Source organism: Nycticebus coucang, chromosome 6, assembly GCF_027406575.1.
Source record: "Nycticebus coucang isolate mNycCou1 chromosome 6, mNycCou1.pri, whole genome shotgun sequence".
Classification (NCBI taxonomy): Eukaryota; Metazoa; Chordata; class Mammalia; order Primates; family Lorisidae; genus Nycticebus; species Nycticebus coucang.
Genome location: NC_069785.1, coordinates 36,147,977 through 36,166,329, shown reverse-complemented (window position 1 = coordinate 36,166,329; position 18,353 = coordinate 36,147,977). Strand labels below are relative to the sequence as shown.

The following is an 18,353-nucleotide window of genomic DNA, read 5'->3' as shown; positions in this document are numbered from 1 at the left end:
GAAAAAGCCAAGTGCTAGAATTTAACTTTCTAATGAATGCTAGTGTGGTAAAGCCAACAAAAATTCATCTCCCAACCACTTGTTGTCACAGTCATTTATTTCACGTATTGAATCTGTAGAATTCTTTTATTTCATTGAATAGACACATTTCAGGTGGTTAAATATACAGATCCAAAGCAAAATCTCTTTTGCAATCCAGATTGCGGAACAGGAAACAAACTATGCTATTATGTTTAGATTGGTTTTTAGTAGTCGGTATGTACTTTGGAATATGTTTGAAATTTCTGAGAAGAAATGCATAGATAGAAATGTCATTTCTCCTCCTTCTCTTCTTTAGTCTGCATCTCCTTTTCTCTCTGTCACTCACGCACATTCATCTGCACACCTGGGCAGGATAATCACATTTACACTTAGAAAAATATACTACCTGACATCTAAACATCTAAAAGGGCTTCTATAATGGCACTAATAGTTAATCTCTTTTACTCCCCCACTTCCTCCTTTACCCCCAACAAGAGCAAGGCTGTCTTTCCAATTAGACAGCAAACCTACCTTAGAAGCTCGTGTGATGATTTCGACCTTTTGGTGCAAGGAGGTGATACCCTCAGAAAAGACAGATCTGAAGATTATGCACTGGGCACGTTCAGCAAAATTAGGAATCTCAGCTAACTCATGCAAAAATCTGTAAAAAAATAAAAATGAATCATTTAGCAACAGGCAGGGTGGCCATGAAGTTCATGTGCCGTTTAAAATCATGTGCAATTTGAAGGAAAATAACAGGGCAGATGGAAAAGATCTTCCATGAGAACATTTCTTATTTGACAATTTCAAGAGAGGCAGAAATTCAAGGAACACCAAGGGTATTTGTTCTACTGGTGACAACAGGGCCACTTTTCGGTGGGTTTTTGTGATGCTCCATAAATGTATAATATACAAATTCTTTACAAACAGAATGTTAATGCAGTATACTAAATGAATTATCAACATGTTATCTACCTCCTGCCACCCAAACTAGATTCAGCCCAAATGGAAAGTCCTTGTCTTTAGCATATGAGACAAATTACACAATGAGCTCCCTTACAATGCAGCATTCTCTAAAGGTATATTTACATAGACTGAGGAAATTGGAGATTTGAGGTAAATATCTACAGACGAGTATTTAAAAAATGTTTCTTATTGAAATGATATTGCTACTATTTTTGCTCAATGAATTATACAATGGTCTATAATGACCACATTCCCCAGATATTTGTTTACTTCTTCACATCAACTTACCATATAGACATAGTTCATAGCCCAATACTTTAAGCAGCTACTAATTAAGTAGACAATCTAAAGTGTCTTTTTAAAAAACAGCCAGAAAGATCTTAAAAGCTAAAGGTGAGAACTGACCTACACACAGTAGCTCACTGTCTGAGGAGCTGGGCACTGGTGCCCTTTGCGAAATTAAGTTGGAAGAGTTATGAGCTGGGCACTGGTACCCTTTGCAAAATTAAGTTGGAAGAGTGACATACACTCCAGTCCAAGCACTAGGGGAAGGGGGTGCAAGCTAAAACAGGTAGAAACAGTTGGGTATGATGCAGAAGAGAATCCACTAACAGCCATTTATTTCATTCTGGAGCTGAAATGATGATTAACTGATATTTCTGAAAGTCTTGGTCAACTCACAACATCATTACTTTGGAATTTTGTAATTTCTCACCAAGAAAGTTTTTACATAGGACCAAAGTTAAAGCCTACTTCTTTCTATATCCAAGGAAGTTTTCTTGGTTTATACTGTTGGGAAGATTAGGTTTTAATAAATTTCTAATTTTAAGCTGTTTTTCTTACTTATCCTACAGGCAGATTATAATCTTTTCTCAAAATGATGTTGAAGTGAAGCAAGGAATACCTATAAAAAACAACACGTCTTTGTTCTAAAGTTCTATAACTATTATGAAACATCGTATGATGGAATATAAAAGTAGAAAGCCATCGGAATTCTGGATGAGGCTGTGATGAAAAAATTACTCTGTGTAAATTATTTTTTAGTAAATACAGTACGAAACAGTGGATTCATTTATCATGACTGAAATCAGAAGTATCACCAGTTTTTACAAACATGTGAACAATTAGACCCCCATATGTCTGGCAGCATTTGGTCCTGTGGTTGATGTTGAGGAGATTTATTTACTCAGATGCTGAGCTATCTATAAGGAAATGCCCTGTATTTTCCCTCTTCCACATGTGACCATGACACGACATTCCCTAAGTAGGATCTAGTTCCCGAGTATGTCTCCTCCTTATTCAAAATAAAGAGAACAGGGTAAAGCAGTTCAGAGACCCCGGGAGAATATCCACCTCACCAGCAAGGGCACCAGGAACAGTAAAAATGCTAATGACTTATAACAAGACTCAAAAGAGGAGGTGTATGACCAATATAAGGAGACAAGACCACAGGTTCACTAACTGGAGTGATCTAAGAAAGGGCAAGATCAAATTCCAAGGCCCTGGATAATTAAAGCCTTGGGGGCAGGGTTGGGCTTTTACTGGAAAAGCTTTTAGAACACAGGTCCCTAACATTTTTTCGCACCAGGGACTGATTTCGTGGAAGACCATTTTTTCCACAGCTTGGGGAGTCGAGAGGGGAAAGGTTTCTGGATGATTCAAGTGCATTACATCTCCACCTCAGATCATCAGGAACATGCAACCCAGATCCCTTGCATTCTCAGGGATTGTGCTCCTATGAGAATCTAATGCTGCCACTGACCTGACAGGACGCGGAGCTCAGGGGGCCATGTGAGTGGTGGGGAGTGGCTGTGAATGACGCTTCACTTACCTCCTGCTCTGCACCTGGTTCCTAACAGGCCACGACTAGCACCAGTCCAGGGGTTGGGGACCACAGCCTTAGAGAATCTTAGAGTTCCAAGGCCCTCTGCATGGAGAGGGTCTGGAACACATATACAGAGTTGGAGGTGGGGAGGATAAGTTCAGGAATTTTATGTTACTTTTGGTTAGAACTGTGTCACTGAAAAGTAATATTACAACATCAGTCACCAACACCATCGGCCAGGCCTTTAAGCATGTATATAAAGTATTTACAGTGTGCTAAGACCGGGAAACAATTTAACTTACCACTCCTCAATAATCTGAAAAATAAATCAATGGCTACTGTGGAGGGTGATGCTATCAGCGATGGAGTCTCTAAGGGGAACTACGGGGGGAGGGAGGGGACATCAGCTAGGGTTCCCAGAGCCCTGGGAGAGACTGCCAGAGAGCTACAGACAGGCTGAATGGTATCTGTGGGGGAAGTGAGCAGAACCCAGATGCTAAAATCCGATTTTATGTTCTAAAACAGCAGTTCTCAACCTGTGGGTGGCGACCCCTTTGGGGGTCAAATGACCCTTTCACAGAGGTTGCCTAAATACATCCTGCATATCAGATATTTACATTACGATTCCTAATAGTAGCAAAATTACAGTTAATGAATAGCAACAAAAATAATAACAAAAATAATTTCCACAACATGAGGAACTGTATTAAAGGGTCGCAGCATTAGGAAGGTTGAGAACCACCATTCTAAAATAAGGAATTTAAACTTCTGAAGGAATAAAGGGTTTTAAATAGAGAAGTGATACTTTCAGTTTTTTGTTTTAGAAAATGCCTATGGCAGTGGCTTGGCTCACTGGAGGTGACAAGATATTAATGCTGGGAGATCAGTTAAACCTCTTCTTTAATCTTCCAAGAGCGAAGGGGAGAGGGCCTGCAGCGTGAATGGAGGAGAAGGCTGCTATGGTAGCAAGACCCAGACCCGGAGCAAAGGCCTAATCCCAAGGCACACGCAGAAGAGTCCAGGATGACTTGGGGAGTTTGTCTTGGACAACAGGCAGAATGTCAAGCTCCAGAATATCAGAGAAGTAAATTTGGGGGGAAAAGATATGATTTTACATGATTGCTGTCCACAAGCACTCATGCAAAGAGCATTAGAGCTCCTTATCTGGTAAAGTACTAGAGTATGGGTTACCTTTGAGGCTGGGAAGCAAGTGTCCGATAAATACCTTCTCCCCTGAACTGTGCATTACACTCCACCCACCACAGCTGGGATAATGCTCTTTTACATATCCCTAAGCATACCACCTTAGACACTGGGCCTTGGTACTTACAAATATTTACAGATTGATTTCCTTTTGGGCTAGTCTAACTTTATATTCTAGGTTCAATAACAGAGGGAATTAAATATTGCCTCCCTCACCCTTAGAAACCACAAATGAGAGATCTTTCCCTTTCTCCTCCAGTGCAGGTTAATTTTCCCAAGAAGGACTGCAATTTCAGCTGCCTATGTGAAAGAAGGTCTGTGGTTTACATTGTTTGGGTCACACGTCCACAGCAGCCACCCAGCTGGCGGGGCCGTGATGCACACTGGCCTTCTGCTTTTAAGGGATGAGCATTTGGTTTATCATCCCCTAAATCTCTGAACAGTGTGTGCGCACCTGGGTTATCCACACAGCATAATTTTATGTTGTAACCTGTCTTCTTCCACAGAGGAGTGCCCTCACAGAGTCTGGTTTCGGGGGGTCCCTAGACAGCTGTGGACTCTGGTGGAGAGCTCACCCCAGGCCATGGAGAGCGCACATCGGGCCCAGTTAAACCCAGTAGAGCCCTGCCTACTGTACCAGTACCAGGCTAGGCACACAGAGTCAAGGGCCGTCCTCAGCGGGAGTGGCTCTCAGGCAGCCTGGTTTCAAGCAGACGACAGCTCTGTGGGAAATGGCTTTCTAAATCTGGCGCTGGGTGTAAGGAGCTGATGAGGTGCGTGATGAAGCCAGCCTCTCCATGCTGTGATTTATAGGACTGGGCAACACAAGGCTCTTAGGAAAGTGCAGTGCTAAAACTATAAACAATTCATATTTTCCAGTATGTAAAACATGCTTATGGTCGACTGACTTGGAGTTAATGGCAAATAAGTTGCCAGAGAATCAGACTCTGGCATAAATCGAACAAATGCTGGCCTGTGCAGGAGGCTGGGATCAAAGGTGAGATTCACCCAGGTCTGAAGGGCCCTAACTGTCTGTGCCTCTCATCCTCCCACCCCAAAAGGTCCCCTCCCCAGCACAACATGACAGTCCTTTCCGCTGTCAGTAGTACCTTTGGATGTTCGGGAAGCCATTACGACGACCATTTACAAATGTTGAAAATATTTTTCTATCTAGATCATCATTAGAGAAAACAGGAATAGTAAGTTGGCTGTTAGTTACATGCCACCATTATTCTACATCCTAGCAATGTGTGTTGAAAAATAATACTGGAAAGGCAATCACACAAAAAGAAAAGGGGAACGCTTCAGGTAGCAGCAACACATGTCTCCCCAGCTGCTCACTTCCCTGGGTCAGCCATCCCCATAGTTTAGAGCAGGGGCTGCCGAGTGGGTAAAGGGTTGGCAAGGTACAGCCCACGAGCAGGCTTACTCCAGGCCTCAACTTGCTTTTGTATAACTTGTGAACTAAAAATGGTTTTTATATTTTATAACGGTTGAAAACACAATCAATAGACAGATGACATACCGTGACATGTAGGAATAAGAAATTCAAATTTAACTGTTGACAAATAAAATTCAAGGGGGCACAGCCATGCCCATCTGTTTATGTCTTGATTGTGGTTGCTACTGCACCACAATGGCTGACTTGAATAGTTGTGACAGATCCTATGACAAATAAAGCCTACAATGTTATCATATCTGATCCTTCACGGAAGTCTGCCAACGCCAGGAATTGCACACCTTGAAATAACTGGCACTACTCAAATGTTTGATGCGGCTGAATGTCCCCATATATACCACCAAAGCCCTTGTCAATGTCTAAGTATCACATTATTTGTCACCTAACTTTCAGCCATTAGAACTTTAGCTGTAATTAATCATATTAGAAAACATCACTTGGGACTAAGCCACAGGGTTGGTTGGGGGTGGGAGCTGGTAGGCAGGGGGCTGAGATCTGTGGGGCAGAGCAGCAGTGGAAGGCCATATGAATGGATTCACAATATTTCTAGGCTTTATGAACTAACTTTAGTAGCAGAAGGATCTTGGGTCACACTCCATGTGATGGCAATGCGCGGAAGGTATCCAAAACTATCAGGAGGGTTTGTCAGTAGCTGAATAAACCTAGAAATCTCTCCCCCTTCCCCAGACTTAGATTTGTTTTTCAGGTCTAAATATACAGACACACAAGATGATGAGGCCATTCCAGAGGACCCGAGGACAAGGCATGGAGGCTTCAGTGCCAGCCACAGATGCCTGTGGAGCTCAGTTGGCACTCTGAACGTGAACCTGATCATTCTGTGCTCACCTTGTTTTCTGTGCTTCCCTCATCTCTAGGTTGACAGCGATGGCCTGAATTGGACAAGAAGCATTCAAGGCAGCAACAGCCCAAAGAGCCCCTACCCACTCTGAACTTGTTCCACATTTTCAGAGTCCTGGGCCTGAAACATTGGTGGGGGAAGGGCGTGGGGCTACAGAAGCCCGGAACCTTCTCTGTGACTGGGAGACCCCAAAACACCAGCCTAGGATGAGTCACTCAATTATACACTGGTGTTCCAGGGTTTTGAAGCATATGGAATGAAATCCCCAACTATAGAGCAGACAGTTCTTGACAGTGAGTGGAGAGAAGAGCAAGCACGTGCAGATTAGGGAGAGAATGTCACACTGGACACGGCAGCACAGGTGGGGAAACCTGGGGGATGCTGACACGGCCAGCCTGCAGTTACTGGACAGAAAAATAAATTTGAATTTCTGTGACTCTGATGTCATCTTTTTAACTACATCAGCAGAACCTTAAACAGAGCAAAGCCTTTTTCCTTCCTCAGACCCTTTCAGCCAAAATGTTTAGTCTAGGAGGAATTAACAAGTTGTGAGAACAAGAAGAGCGAGTTGGGTGGGGCAGGGGGAGGGAGACACACTGTGTCAAGCAGCACAAATCTCAGGGCTGCTTTTCCCAGCAGCAGGGTCACTCTGCTGCATGCAACAGGTCACAGGGATGACGGTGATGTGAATGAGCTCACCATACAGTTTAGATTTGGCTAGTCAAAGCTGGGAGACAGGAAGCTAGGAACTGTAGCTCTCCTTGTGGCCTAAAAGAAAAGTGGTGGAATGTCCTTACTGCTCAGGTTTATCCAGCAGCTTCAATTCTTCTTCCTCAGAGGTCTTGTAATACTTTCTGATTTTAACCAATTCATCCTCTTGTGCTCTCTGTATGGAAAAGAAAACAAAAGATGAACCGTGAGAATTTTCCTAAGGTGGTGGGTCTCAAAGTGTGATGTCTAGCGCTTTGGGAGGCCAAGGTGAGAGGATGGTTTGAGGCCAGGAGTTCAAGACCAGTCTGAATGAGAGTGAGACCCTGCCTCTAGAAAAACATTAGCTGGGGATAGTGGTGCATGCCTGTAGTCTCAGCTTCTTGGAAGGCTAAGGAAGGAGAATCACTTGAGCACTGGAATTTGAGATTGTAGTGAGCTTTCATGCTATCACTGTACTCTAGCCTGGGTAACAGAGTAAGACTCTGTTTCAAAAAAAAAAAAAAAAAAACAAGTGTGATCCCTAGACCAGCAGTATCAACATCACTTTTTACTTGTTAGAAATGCAAATATTGACCCATTCTAGATACAGGAAACTCCTGGGGTGGGGCTGGGAGCCCTCTAGGTGATTCTAATGCATGCTGAAGTCCAAATCACCAGCTAATGCAAATGTTCATAACAGACGCCCTCAGGCAGATAATAGGAGCCCAGGCAACTGTGTGCTGCTGTTGACTCCTCTGTCTCTTTCCCTATAAGCAGAGATGGGGCAAGATATCCTTAGCATTCACCTCCCTCCCCTCAGAACACCCTGCCTAACTCACACCCCCATTCTTATTCTAGTCACCATCTTCCCTTTTTCCTGCATTCTGTAATAGCTTATCTGTCTTATTTTGGCATTTGGTCACATACTTTCCAACTTTACCCGGCTATTTCAGTTGCATGCAGCTGACCTTCACCGTGAACTAACAGTACCCCCACATACATAGTCCTGCGCGCACAGTAACAAAAGCATCTGGAAGGTGCTCTGCCCTTGGCAAAGTCCTTTAAACATCAGTTTCCATCTCTTCATTCCATCATAAAGATGATTCCAATGCGGCTACTACTGAGTATCTGGTAAAGAACTGACTCAGAACCCTTCTTCCTGCCACTGTACCTTGTTGACTTCCAACTACTCAGCAAATGTCTAATTACCTCCTGCTGGCCTGGTACTTGTGTGCCTTAAGGTTTAATAAAAGCTTCACTGATGGAAACACATGAGAAGTCCCCAGCCAGTTCTACTGAATAGCTCCTGGTAGATATCAAAGACGCGACAATGTGTAGGAAATTGGTGATCTCAGCAGGCCTAGAATATTAGGCTATGGAAATTTTCTGTAAGAGACTTAAGGTCCCAGGGGACATAAATATTAAAATAAATCATCTTTTGAGCTTGGTGACCACAGCATACCATGGGGCCCAGGCAGCTTCCCAAGAAATACCATTACTTAAGAGAATCTGTTTTAATCTATGTTTTTGCATCTTAACTATGAAACAGGAACAATTAACCATCATGGGAATTCTGACTTTTCTGATCATCTTCTGGAGAGAGCCTGCTAATTCTGTGGCCTATTTCTGTTTATAACCCAATCAAAAAATCACACTATATGAGCATAGAGTGCTATTTACTCTAAAAATATATTATTGTTTCTACCTGTATTAAATTCTCATTTAATATAAAAATTAAAAGAGCCCACTGTATCTCCATCATACTGATGATCAGACACGATTAAAGACTTTAAGCAACTGGCCCAAGGTTATTATTCACTCACACGCAATGGTAGAGCCAGACCTCAATCTAACACCGACTATAAATCTAAATACCCACTCATCATCCTATGCTGCTTTCCATACTCAATGCCATCAGCTCATTTGGCTAAGAGTCATCATCCAAGCTGCCATTAGCATTCTCATTGCTCAGAGGAAGACACTGGCTTACGTCATCATTGAAGTAGTTGGCTTGGGTCATTCCCTCTGCCGGCAGGTGTCAGGGCTGGGCTCCAGGTATGTGGTCTGCACCTGAACTGTCTTGCCTCCCAGATGTGCAGTAACATGTATTATTTGTAGTTGCCCCAGGGGGAGTTAGGAACCCAGTTGTTCTCTCTTGTCTACTACCATTCAAGCTTGTGTTTTTATGCCTCCATCTATTCCACGCTATGTCAAAATCCTTACTACCAAAGAACATAAATGGTTCAGTGATTTTCAAGTAGGAGAAAAATATAGAAATGAGCTCTGACACTCACGTTTTCATATAAGGCTGCCAGGGTCTCCAGATCAACCACGGAGTCATCCACATTGAAAATGGCTGCCCAAAAAGAAAAGAGAAAGAAGATAAGGATTTGATTAGATCCTCTGAACCAACTTTACTCCACATTCAGCTACCAAGCAGTTAATACAGTATTGCCCTTTCTTACAGAAGTTGTACCTCTCAGCCTGTTTCTGCCCCCTTCCTTTCGCGACAGGGGGTTCAAATGAAAGAAACCAAAATGGTTCCTATCACTGGCCTGAGCCTGAGCCTCAGCCCCGCCTGGTTTAGTTCTTCAGCTTCTGGGTACTCTTGCAGCTTAATTTAGGCTCCACAGGAGAAGTGTTTGTGCTTTAAAACTAAATCAGTTTGTTGGTTTGAAGCACAATTTTAAATCTTTCTTCTTGGCTGGTAATTGAAGAGATTTAGTACCTAATGCACCAGAACTGACTCTTGCCCATTACTAGAAAGACAGAGGGAAAAAAGACAATGTTGGCAAATTAAATGAATTCAGGCATGTGATTTCAGGCACCTTTCTGCAGCCACTACGAACATCTTGTTTGGATTAAAAAGACAAGAAAAAGCAATAACTGCATCAATGGCAAATTGAGATTATGGAAACCTCCCATGAGCCAGTGTTAAGGCAGGTTTACATTCCCATGGTTTTATTAGGACGCTACAATTCTACTTGCTGCTCTGTATCTTAAATAAGTCATTTAGCCAGGAACTAGTATGCTTATGATTTTCACCTAGAGAAGTTCCTTCCCATATAGACTGGGACACAAACATTATGATTTTAAGGCCTTAATGGATTTGGCTATCACAGTGTTTGAAATAGGTAGGTCCACATCTTTAAATAATTATTCAAAACTAATAAGGTTGTTCCCTCAACACTACCTCCCCTTCCTTGACTTTACGTTGTGAAATTAACCAGCATGCTAGTAAATTTTCTTCGTGGCAGGCTAATTAATTTTATTAAATCAACCAGTGATACTTAGAATGCCTTAAAAGTTTGCTCGTCAACCATTATTCTGTTCGTTTGCATTACACGATGGTTTTTGGAGAAGGTAGGGATCAAGGTGAAGGGGCAGATTGCTTTTGAATTGTTTTGTTTCTGTAGTTTAGAATCATTATGAACCCCTTCAGACAATTTTCACAAAGCTAATTAAGTGAGCTAAGATCATGTAACTTCACAGAACACCGAGAAATGTACTTAAAATTCCTTCATGGGCCACCTTCTTGAACTTAAGAGTTAGTCAGCAAGCTATTCCTAGATACGTGGGGTAGTGAGAAAAGAGGAAAATACAATAGTGACAGAGTCAGCCGCCTCAGATTCCACTAAGACAAGGGAAACTACATTTCACAAAAGGCCAATCTGAATCCACAAAAGAAAAATATAATTTGAAGAAAGGAAGAAAGAATTTCCCTTGCAGGACTGTTATTTTGTGTGTAGAGATAATGTAAGTTCACGAATTTATCAAGTAGATATCAGATAGGACATGTAATTTTAAATGTTTGGTGCTTTAAAAACCAAAATAGCTAGAAACGATGTCTGTTTTATGTAAATCCCAATGTTTTCCTACAAAACTCAGCCTACATGAATGCATATGAAAAAATTCTAAAAATAATTCATCAGAAATTTTTACTTCTAAACTAACCACATGTCCTAGATAACTATATCCAACTATAAGTTATATGTAATCAAAACATTTTAACTCATGGAAAAGAGAACCATCTATGAGATTTCCTAGTGAGTTAATATTATGTTTTTAAAATTATTAATCAGTCTGGGTCTAAAATGCAGGGTTTGACAGGTTGGATCATTAGCCAATCCCCTTCCAGTGTGCCAGGTAGCAGAATGGAAAAACCTGGAGATGACACCAAAAAACAAGTATGGGCTCTTGTTTTTTGGGGGACACTTACTCATTCATTCACACATCTAGCTCTTGAATAATTATTTCTTGAGTATACACTAAATTTCAGACACTGTTCTAAAAGGCTGTGGATAAAAGATGTTCAAAGTACCGATCTTGTGAAATTCACATTCTAGATTGGGGAGAGCAAATAATCAATATATAATTTCAGATAATGGTACATAGTATAGTATATATACGCATATATATCTTCAGATATACTATGAAGAAAGTAAAATACAGAAATGCACATTGGATAGGATAATCAAGAAAGTCTTTGAAGGGACAACATATAAATGAAGACCTGAAAAGGTCACTTTTGCAAATATCTGAGAGAAGAATGTTCCAAGGATAGGTAAATGAAAAGCAATTTTCTTTTTCTGATAAAGGAACATATTCAGCTTGTAAAAGAACCTCAAGATGACTGTCATGAATCACAGAGCAAAATTTACTTGTTATTTATTCTGAGCCTTAGCATATCTGTAAAAGGTATCTGATCTTCTTACTGAGTGGCTGCCTGACTAGCTCAGCTGGTAGAGCATTAGATTCTTAAATTACTTACTGAAAATATTAAGTGAAGTAGTACGTATGCTTGGCATAGCTTATAGAACATGGTATGAACTCAAAATGGTGTCTATGAACTATGACTTATGATTTCAACTATACACCTTGTTAATGAGTTTTAACATCTGTTAATGTCTGATGTCCTTTAACATCTGAAAATAGAGAAAGAAAAGTACAACTAATGAATTATTTGTGCTATAAACGCAGCTTTCCAGAATTACTCGGTGTTTGAGAAAGTAGTTGCTATGAAACTCTTTAAAATCCTACTCAAGGCTCAATTTCAGGAAGCGTTATTCATAGGAAAATACATGAATAAATAATTCTACTTACAAAAATGATGTATCAACTGTCTTAAAGGAAATACAAGATAACCATGGGGACCATTGAGAAAGTTGACCTAATTTTTATCTCTAATGTCAGTCTTTCCCACCAATCCATCCTTCCTCACTGTATTGCCAAAGTTTTCTTGATAACACATATTTCAAAATTTTACTCTGATGTTCAAAATACCTCTAAACTCCTTGGCCTGGCTTTTAAGCTCATCCCTAGCTTGGCCCCCAATTAGACTTCTGATCTCATGCCCTACCACTTCCTCTGTGCACCTTAGGCTCCAGCTATAATGGGCAATGCGCCATTCCCAAATGTGCCATGGCTTCCTCCCTCTCCACACTTTATCCTCCAAGGCCCAGAAGTAAAGGCTTTCCTGTCCAGGAAGGACACTCCCTGACCTTTGGGTCATTAAGTCCTCCATCTTCTCTGCCATGGCACCTCACATTTTACAGAGAGTGATGGGAGCATATTGCAGGAATCTATATTATGGTGTTTTGCCTAACAGTTTCCTTCCTCCATCCATTGTAAGAGCCTTGTAGCCAAGGGATTGCTTCTTAGGCATCAAGACCTGGGGTGCATCATGTGTAAAAGAAATACATGTGTCCCATGTGCCACAGGACTCCTGAAGAGCGAGTCCTTCTGCTGATGTGAGAAAGTTTCTTGACAAAGAGGACATGGGATCTTGAAAAAGAAAACAGAGACACTTTAAAGGGGGACAAGATTTGACAAATAAAAATGATTACATTATGAGAGGGTTAATATTTGAATTAAAGTCGTTTGCTCCTTCCGGATTTATCACTGTCCGAAAATCAAGGTTTAGTAAGCAGTGGTGCACAATCATGCCCTCCACTCACGCACTTTGTGTCAATACATTGCTTGCCTAAATATTCCATAACCAAAGTCATTAAGTTTAACAAATACATTTTCTCACTATTAGGAAATGAAGAAGAAAAATATCTTTCCCTTTTCAGTCTTAGTTTCAAAAAATTTGAAATAGCAGTATCACGTTAGGAAAAAAGATTAAGAGTAAATTGTTACATTGCTTCAGACAGGAAACTGTTATACTGTCATATGTTTAAATATCCATTCATTAAGCACCATGAAGACAAACTGAGTCCAAGCAATGCCAATTTGAGAATAAACAATAAGTGCCAGTGAACAACTGAAAAGAAATGAGAAACCCGACTGGAAGACGCAGATCCAGTCAGACTCATGGAATGCTCAAGCAATGAACATTCAGTTCAGTTTTACCTTGAAGACAGACTTAATTAAAGAGACTTGGGACATAGGCTCCAAATACAATCTGGGGCAATGCCTTGTAGAACTGTGAATGCCACAAAGATCTTGTAAGGCACTTGTATATGGGGGGTGGGAGGGAGAGGTTGTTGAGAATCATGAGTTGAGGAGCAGATTAAACAGAATTATGTTACACGGGACAGGCCAAAATTTGGGAAGACTGGTTTAGAACTTATTGCAGTGGGCAAGAGGTAGCAAAAACCTAAATAGCATGGTCAGAAAAGATAGGAGGGGGAGAAAGGCATGGTGTAGCACTATCCAGTGATAGCACTAACTAGCTCTGGGGATGAGGAAGTGGAGTGTACAACAACTCTGAGGTTTTATGCCTCAGTTTACAGGAAGAGCTCTGTACCAAGCCCTGAAAAGTAGCCAGGAGCAACAAGAGACAGGCATGACCTTGATCTTTCCCCCCTGACCTGGAGTAAGAGAAGAACTGGTAAAGGATGAAGCAGATAAAGATATTAACTTGGGGCCAATGCCAAGTATTCCACTGAGGTTCCTCCTCTTCCATATAAGGATCCTAAAATTTAAAAATTAAAATTCACAAGCGGAAGAAGCAATATCAACAGATTATCTGGTTGAGACAGGAGATGAAAGAAATTATTTCTATTATTTTTTACCCCTACAGAGTAACCAAAGAAGGTTAGGCTACTGGCCAAAGTTCTAAAAAAAAATAAAAAGGTATAAGTTTTAGGACTCTTAAGAGAGCTGTCTTAATGTGCATATAATCATAATTCCACCTCCTATTCATCAAATATAGTTTAAGTTCCTAGCAGGCCAGAATCTACACCTGATACTTTTATTCCCAAAATGCTGGAGCAATGTCTTAGAGAATCAATAAATGCTCTCTGTTTAAGTCATTCTGGAAAGCACTTACCATCAAACTTACCAGCCATTACGTAAACCCACTTAGTTAACCAATGATCACAATATAGAAATAAATCAGTCTTTGATTAAAATTTTTTTGAGTAACCCCTCCCATTTTACATGTTCAAAAAATACACGCTGTTTCTGTTCCTCTCGCGTGCACGCCTTTCATCTTAGGAGTTGAACAAACAAACACCAGCCGGCACGATTCTACAGCACACCTCAAAGCCCTGATACAGTAATTCCAAGTAATCCTAGCTTTTGTTCCCATCTGTACAGGGCTCATTATACCAACGCTCCTGCAAATGGTGTCAGAAAGGTGAAGTGTCAAACCCACAAAGGGGAGACCCCAACAACTCATTGCTACTGCAATATCAATCATTGCTGGTGTTTTTTACTTTTATCTCCCTCGCTCCTTAGTTGTCCCGCTCACACTGTCAGTTCAGTTAGAATATTTCACCTACACCTCACAATATGCCAAGAGGAAGTAGACACACGCTGTGAAAAGCTGGTAATTTTATTGGGTTCCTTTCCCTTTAAAAATCTGTTACTTGGTCAAGTCTGGTTTCTGGGCCTCTTTTTTGCAGGGAAATTGAGGCAAACATTTTTATGTGGTCCTCTGGTGCCTGCTCCGTACTACAAGAATTATATACACACGGATCATTAGAGTAGTGTTTCACCTATTAAGATATAATAACCGTCAGCAGGGACAAAAAGCAGATCAGTATCACAAATTCAAACTAACAGGCACACATAAAAACTAGGTGCCTGCTTTAGGAACATGCACAGGGTCAGAATCTTACACAATAGCGCAATGCCCTCTCTAGTTCAGAGACGGCTTTTCACGAGACCAGAGTAAGTGGAAAGAACACGCAGGAATTCTCTCAGCCCTCCAGCCATTTTTTTAACCCTGAACACTTCTATTTCCAAAGGCATCACGTCTAAATAAACAAAGAATGTACTTGCTGTCTGAGGGCTCATAAGTAGTAAAAAATACAGGCAGAGTTACTTAAGGGAGTTCTTCTTGAGCACCTTTGGGCAAGAAATATAGGAGACTGGTCATTTACTCCCAAACTGTAGAAGATGTCACACACAGATAAGGTTGGCCTGTCTCACCAGGATTTAGTTGACATTGGTTTTAAGAATAATTCCTATATAGCCTATTTTATTCTTTTTTGTATTTCTTTAAGTAGCTGACATGATGGACTTGGATAGAATGGGGTGTGTAATTGTTTGCCAATGAACTAGCTTTATTCTCTGCCCAGGAAAGTAAAGATTGCTAGGATTATTTTGCTCTACTGCTAGAAATCATTTTGTTAACAATGTTAACTTCTAATAGCCACCAGAAAGCTTAGTCCTTTTGCTCAAACGACTGATTTCAGCAAAATACACACACACACACATACTTAGGAGGGCTTGATAAAAACTCAATCCGGGACAGGTGAAATGGCTCATACCTGTAATTCCAGCACTTTCAGAGGCCAAAGTAGGAGGATACCTTGAGACCAGGAATTTGAGATCAGTCTGGGCAATACTTTTCTCTACAAAAAGTATACTAAAAAAAAATAGCTGCTTGTGGTGGCATATGTCTGTAGTCATAGGTACTCGAAGGCTGAGGCAGGAGGATCACTTGACTCCAGGAAACCAAGGTGCCACTGTACTCCAGCCTGGGCAACAGAGAGAGACCCTCTCTTGATACATCAGTGCAAACTCCAATTGATAAGGAAAAGAGAACGAGTGGGGGAAAGGAACATGGGAAGACTTGGTTTCTTAAAATGCCCATGTAGCGAACCTCACCAAACTCCAACAATCCTACTTTCCTGACTTCTACCAAGGAAACGGAAAGGACACCCTGGGGATGCGCAGAAGGAGGCAGAGGTAGAATAAGAGAAGTCGAGAAAGGAGAGTAGGAACACAGTAGCACAGTTTCACATCCCAACAGCCAGGGTATCAGTGAGGGGAAGGCCAAGTCCAGTCAAACTGTAAGAGGTGAGAGGTGACAGGCAGACAGTGTGGAACATGCAGGACTTCGGAAGGCAAGGCCGGAGACGGTGCAGACCCACTCCCACTCAAGAGCAATGTAACAAAGTCTCTTAACAGCAGGCATGGCTCTGCCATAACTGTTCCTCTCCCATCACCTACAGCTAACTTGCTCCCCACCGGCCACAATGTTCCATCTCCTGGGCAGACGGATATGCACAAATCCTCACTGTGCAGGTATCCAAATGAGCTGCCTAAGGGCACTGAGGAAGAAGCAGCGTCAAGGGATCTCTGTCCACTACAGCAGAGGGTGGGGACAGCAGGCAGGCTTTACCCAGCATTAAGACATAACAATTATGGTGCCTGTGGCCCAAGGAGTAGGGTGCTGGCCCCATATGCCGGAGTTGGTGGGTTCAAACCCAGCCCTGGCCAAAAAAAAAAAAAGACGTAACAATTAATAGCTAGTATTTACTGGGAGTATCCTGTGTGCCAGGCAGTGTTCCAAGCATTTTTTGTAGGTAATTGTATGAGGTGGGTGCCACTGTTGGCCCTACTTTTACAGAAGATGACGTCTTAACCCAAAGTCACATAGCTTGATTTCCCAAATTCAGTTCCATAATTATCCCAACTATCCTTTAAGGCACTGAGAATTTATTTGACTAATACTTCTTCCATCCTTTATAGGTGTCAGGCTATAAATAATCACTCCATCTAAATCCTCACCACCTAAAAAAGTCAATGAATCAGGTGGCACCTGTGGCTCAAGGAGTAAGGCGCTGGCCCCATATACCAGGGTTGGTGGGTTCAAGCCCGGCCCCAGCCAAAACTGCAAAAAAAAAAAAAAGTCAATGAATCCACCAACCAACCCATGAACCAACACCCCACATTCCCTTCTGAATGGGAACTACATACAGCCTGCCTTATGAAAATTTCATTTTCATATATCTACAGTTTTACATTACACACATCTACCATTCTATCATTATTTAATCACTGCTAATACTTAGTTCAATTCTAATATACATGCAATAAAACGATCAAACTTCAATCTTTTATTCGCAGTTATTCAAAAATGACTTGTATTATAGCTGAGTCATAGCAGACAGAATTTCCAAAAAAAAAAAAGGAAATGTGGAATTTGAAAAAGCCTTATGATGATCAAAAAATAAAATCTGAAGGAACTATAGGAACAAAAAGTCTAATTTTCTTGGAAGTATAGCAAGAATTACAATTTTACATGGCATGCTAAAATGACTAAAGAAAAGCTAAGACACACAAAAAATGAAGAAACACAAAAGTTGAAACACATAAAAGAGCAGGAAAATCAGGGGAATATGGTTTATAATCTCATCTACTTTGCCAGATGCCCGCTGGTGTGTCATGCTGGTTAGTATAGACCTCAATTTGGGCTCTTGATGGTGTAAGAGGCAAGCACAGCAGACACAGGGAACAAGAGCTGCCTGCCAGGGGGAGAAGGGGGACACTTACCTAATCTATTCCAAAACCTCAAAAATCTTTCAATCCTATACAGCAAAAATCCCAGTTCTTGTCTAAGTCCAGCCATGCACGATGCCTGAAGGTGCCCTAGATGCCACTTTCCAGGTGCAATTAAAAATGTCCATGGTTCAGACCTCAAAGAAGGGCACAGAGCATAGAATTCACAAAATGTCCCCTTCTTGTTCCCCCTATTCTCTGGAGGGCAGTGGAATGAGGAACCGTTTGGGTTAAGCTGCTTCTGTTCTTCCATTAGTTCTGGTTCTTTTAAGCCAAAATTACATTCCAGGCAGATTGGATGGTCTCAGCCAGTTGCCTGAAGGTAAAGTACAAAGAAATGCTACCCTCTGCTTTCTGGACTCAGCTCTGTGAGGGCAGGAATGGACCACAGCTTAGAAAGAGGTGGGTGGGAACCCTGCTACTTAAGTGTTTTAGACTCAGTGGGAGACAGAAAAAGGTGGAAAAGGAAAGAATTCTTAGTGACACTATTTATATTTATTTTATCTAAAAATTTTTTTAAAAAGCTCTACCAATACTTAATAAGTTGGCACTGCCCCTCATTCAGTGCACATTTGGCAGGTCAGGATTAC

At 41.4% G+C, this 18,353-nt stretch overlaps 1 protein-coding gene across 2 annotated transcripts in view; it reads right to left on the bottom strand.

The window, feature by feature from the left end:
* FMN1 (formin 1) overlaps nucleotides 1-18,353 on the bottom strand; it is a 417,492-nt gene that overhangs the window by 160,994 nt on the left and 238,145 nt on the right. For both annotated transcript variants that reach the window (XM_053594041.1, XM_053594043.1), the window contains 3 exons: nucleotides 9,318-9,379; nucleotides 7,131-7,219; nucleotides 553-682 (listed from right to left, as the gene is read on the bottom strand). In XM_053594041.1, the coding sequence (XP_053450016.1) occupies nucleotides 553-682; nucleotides 7,131-7,219; nucleotides 9,318-9,379 (281 nt within the window). The remainder of the gene's footprint in view (nucleotides 1-552; nucleotides 683-7,130; nucleotides 7,220-9,317; nucleotides 9,380-18,353) is intronic.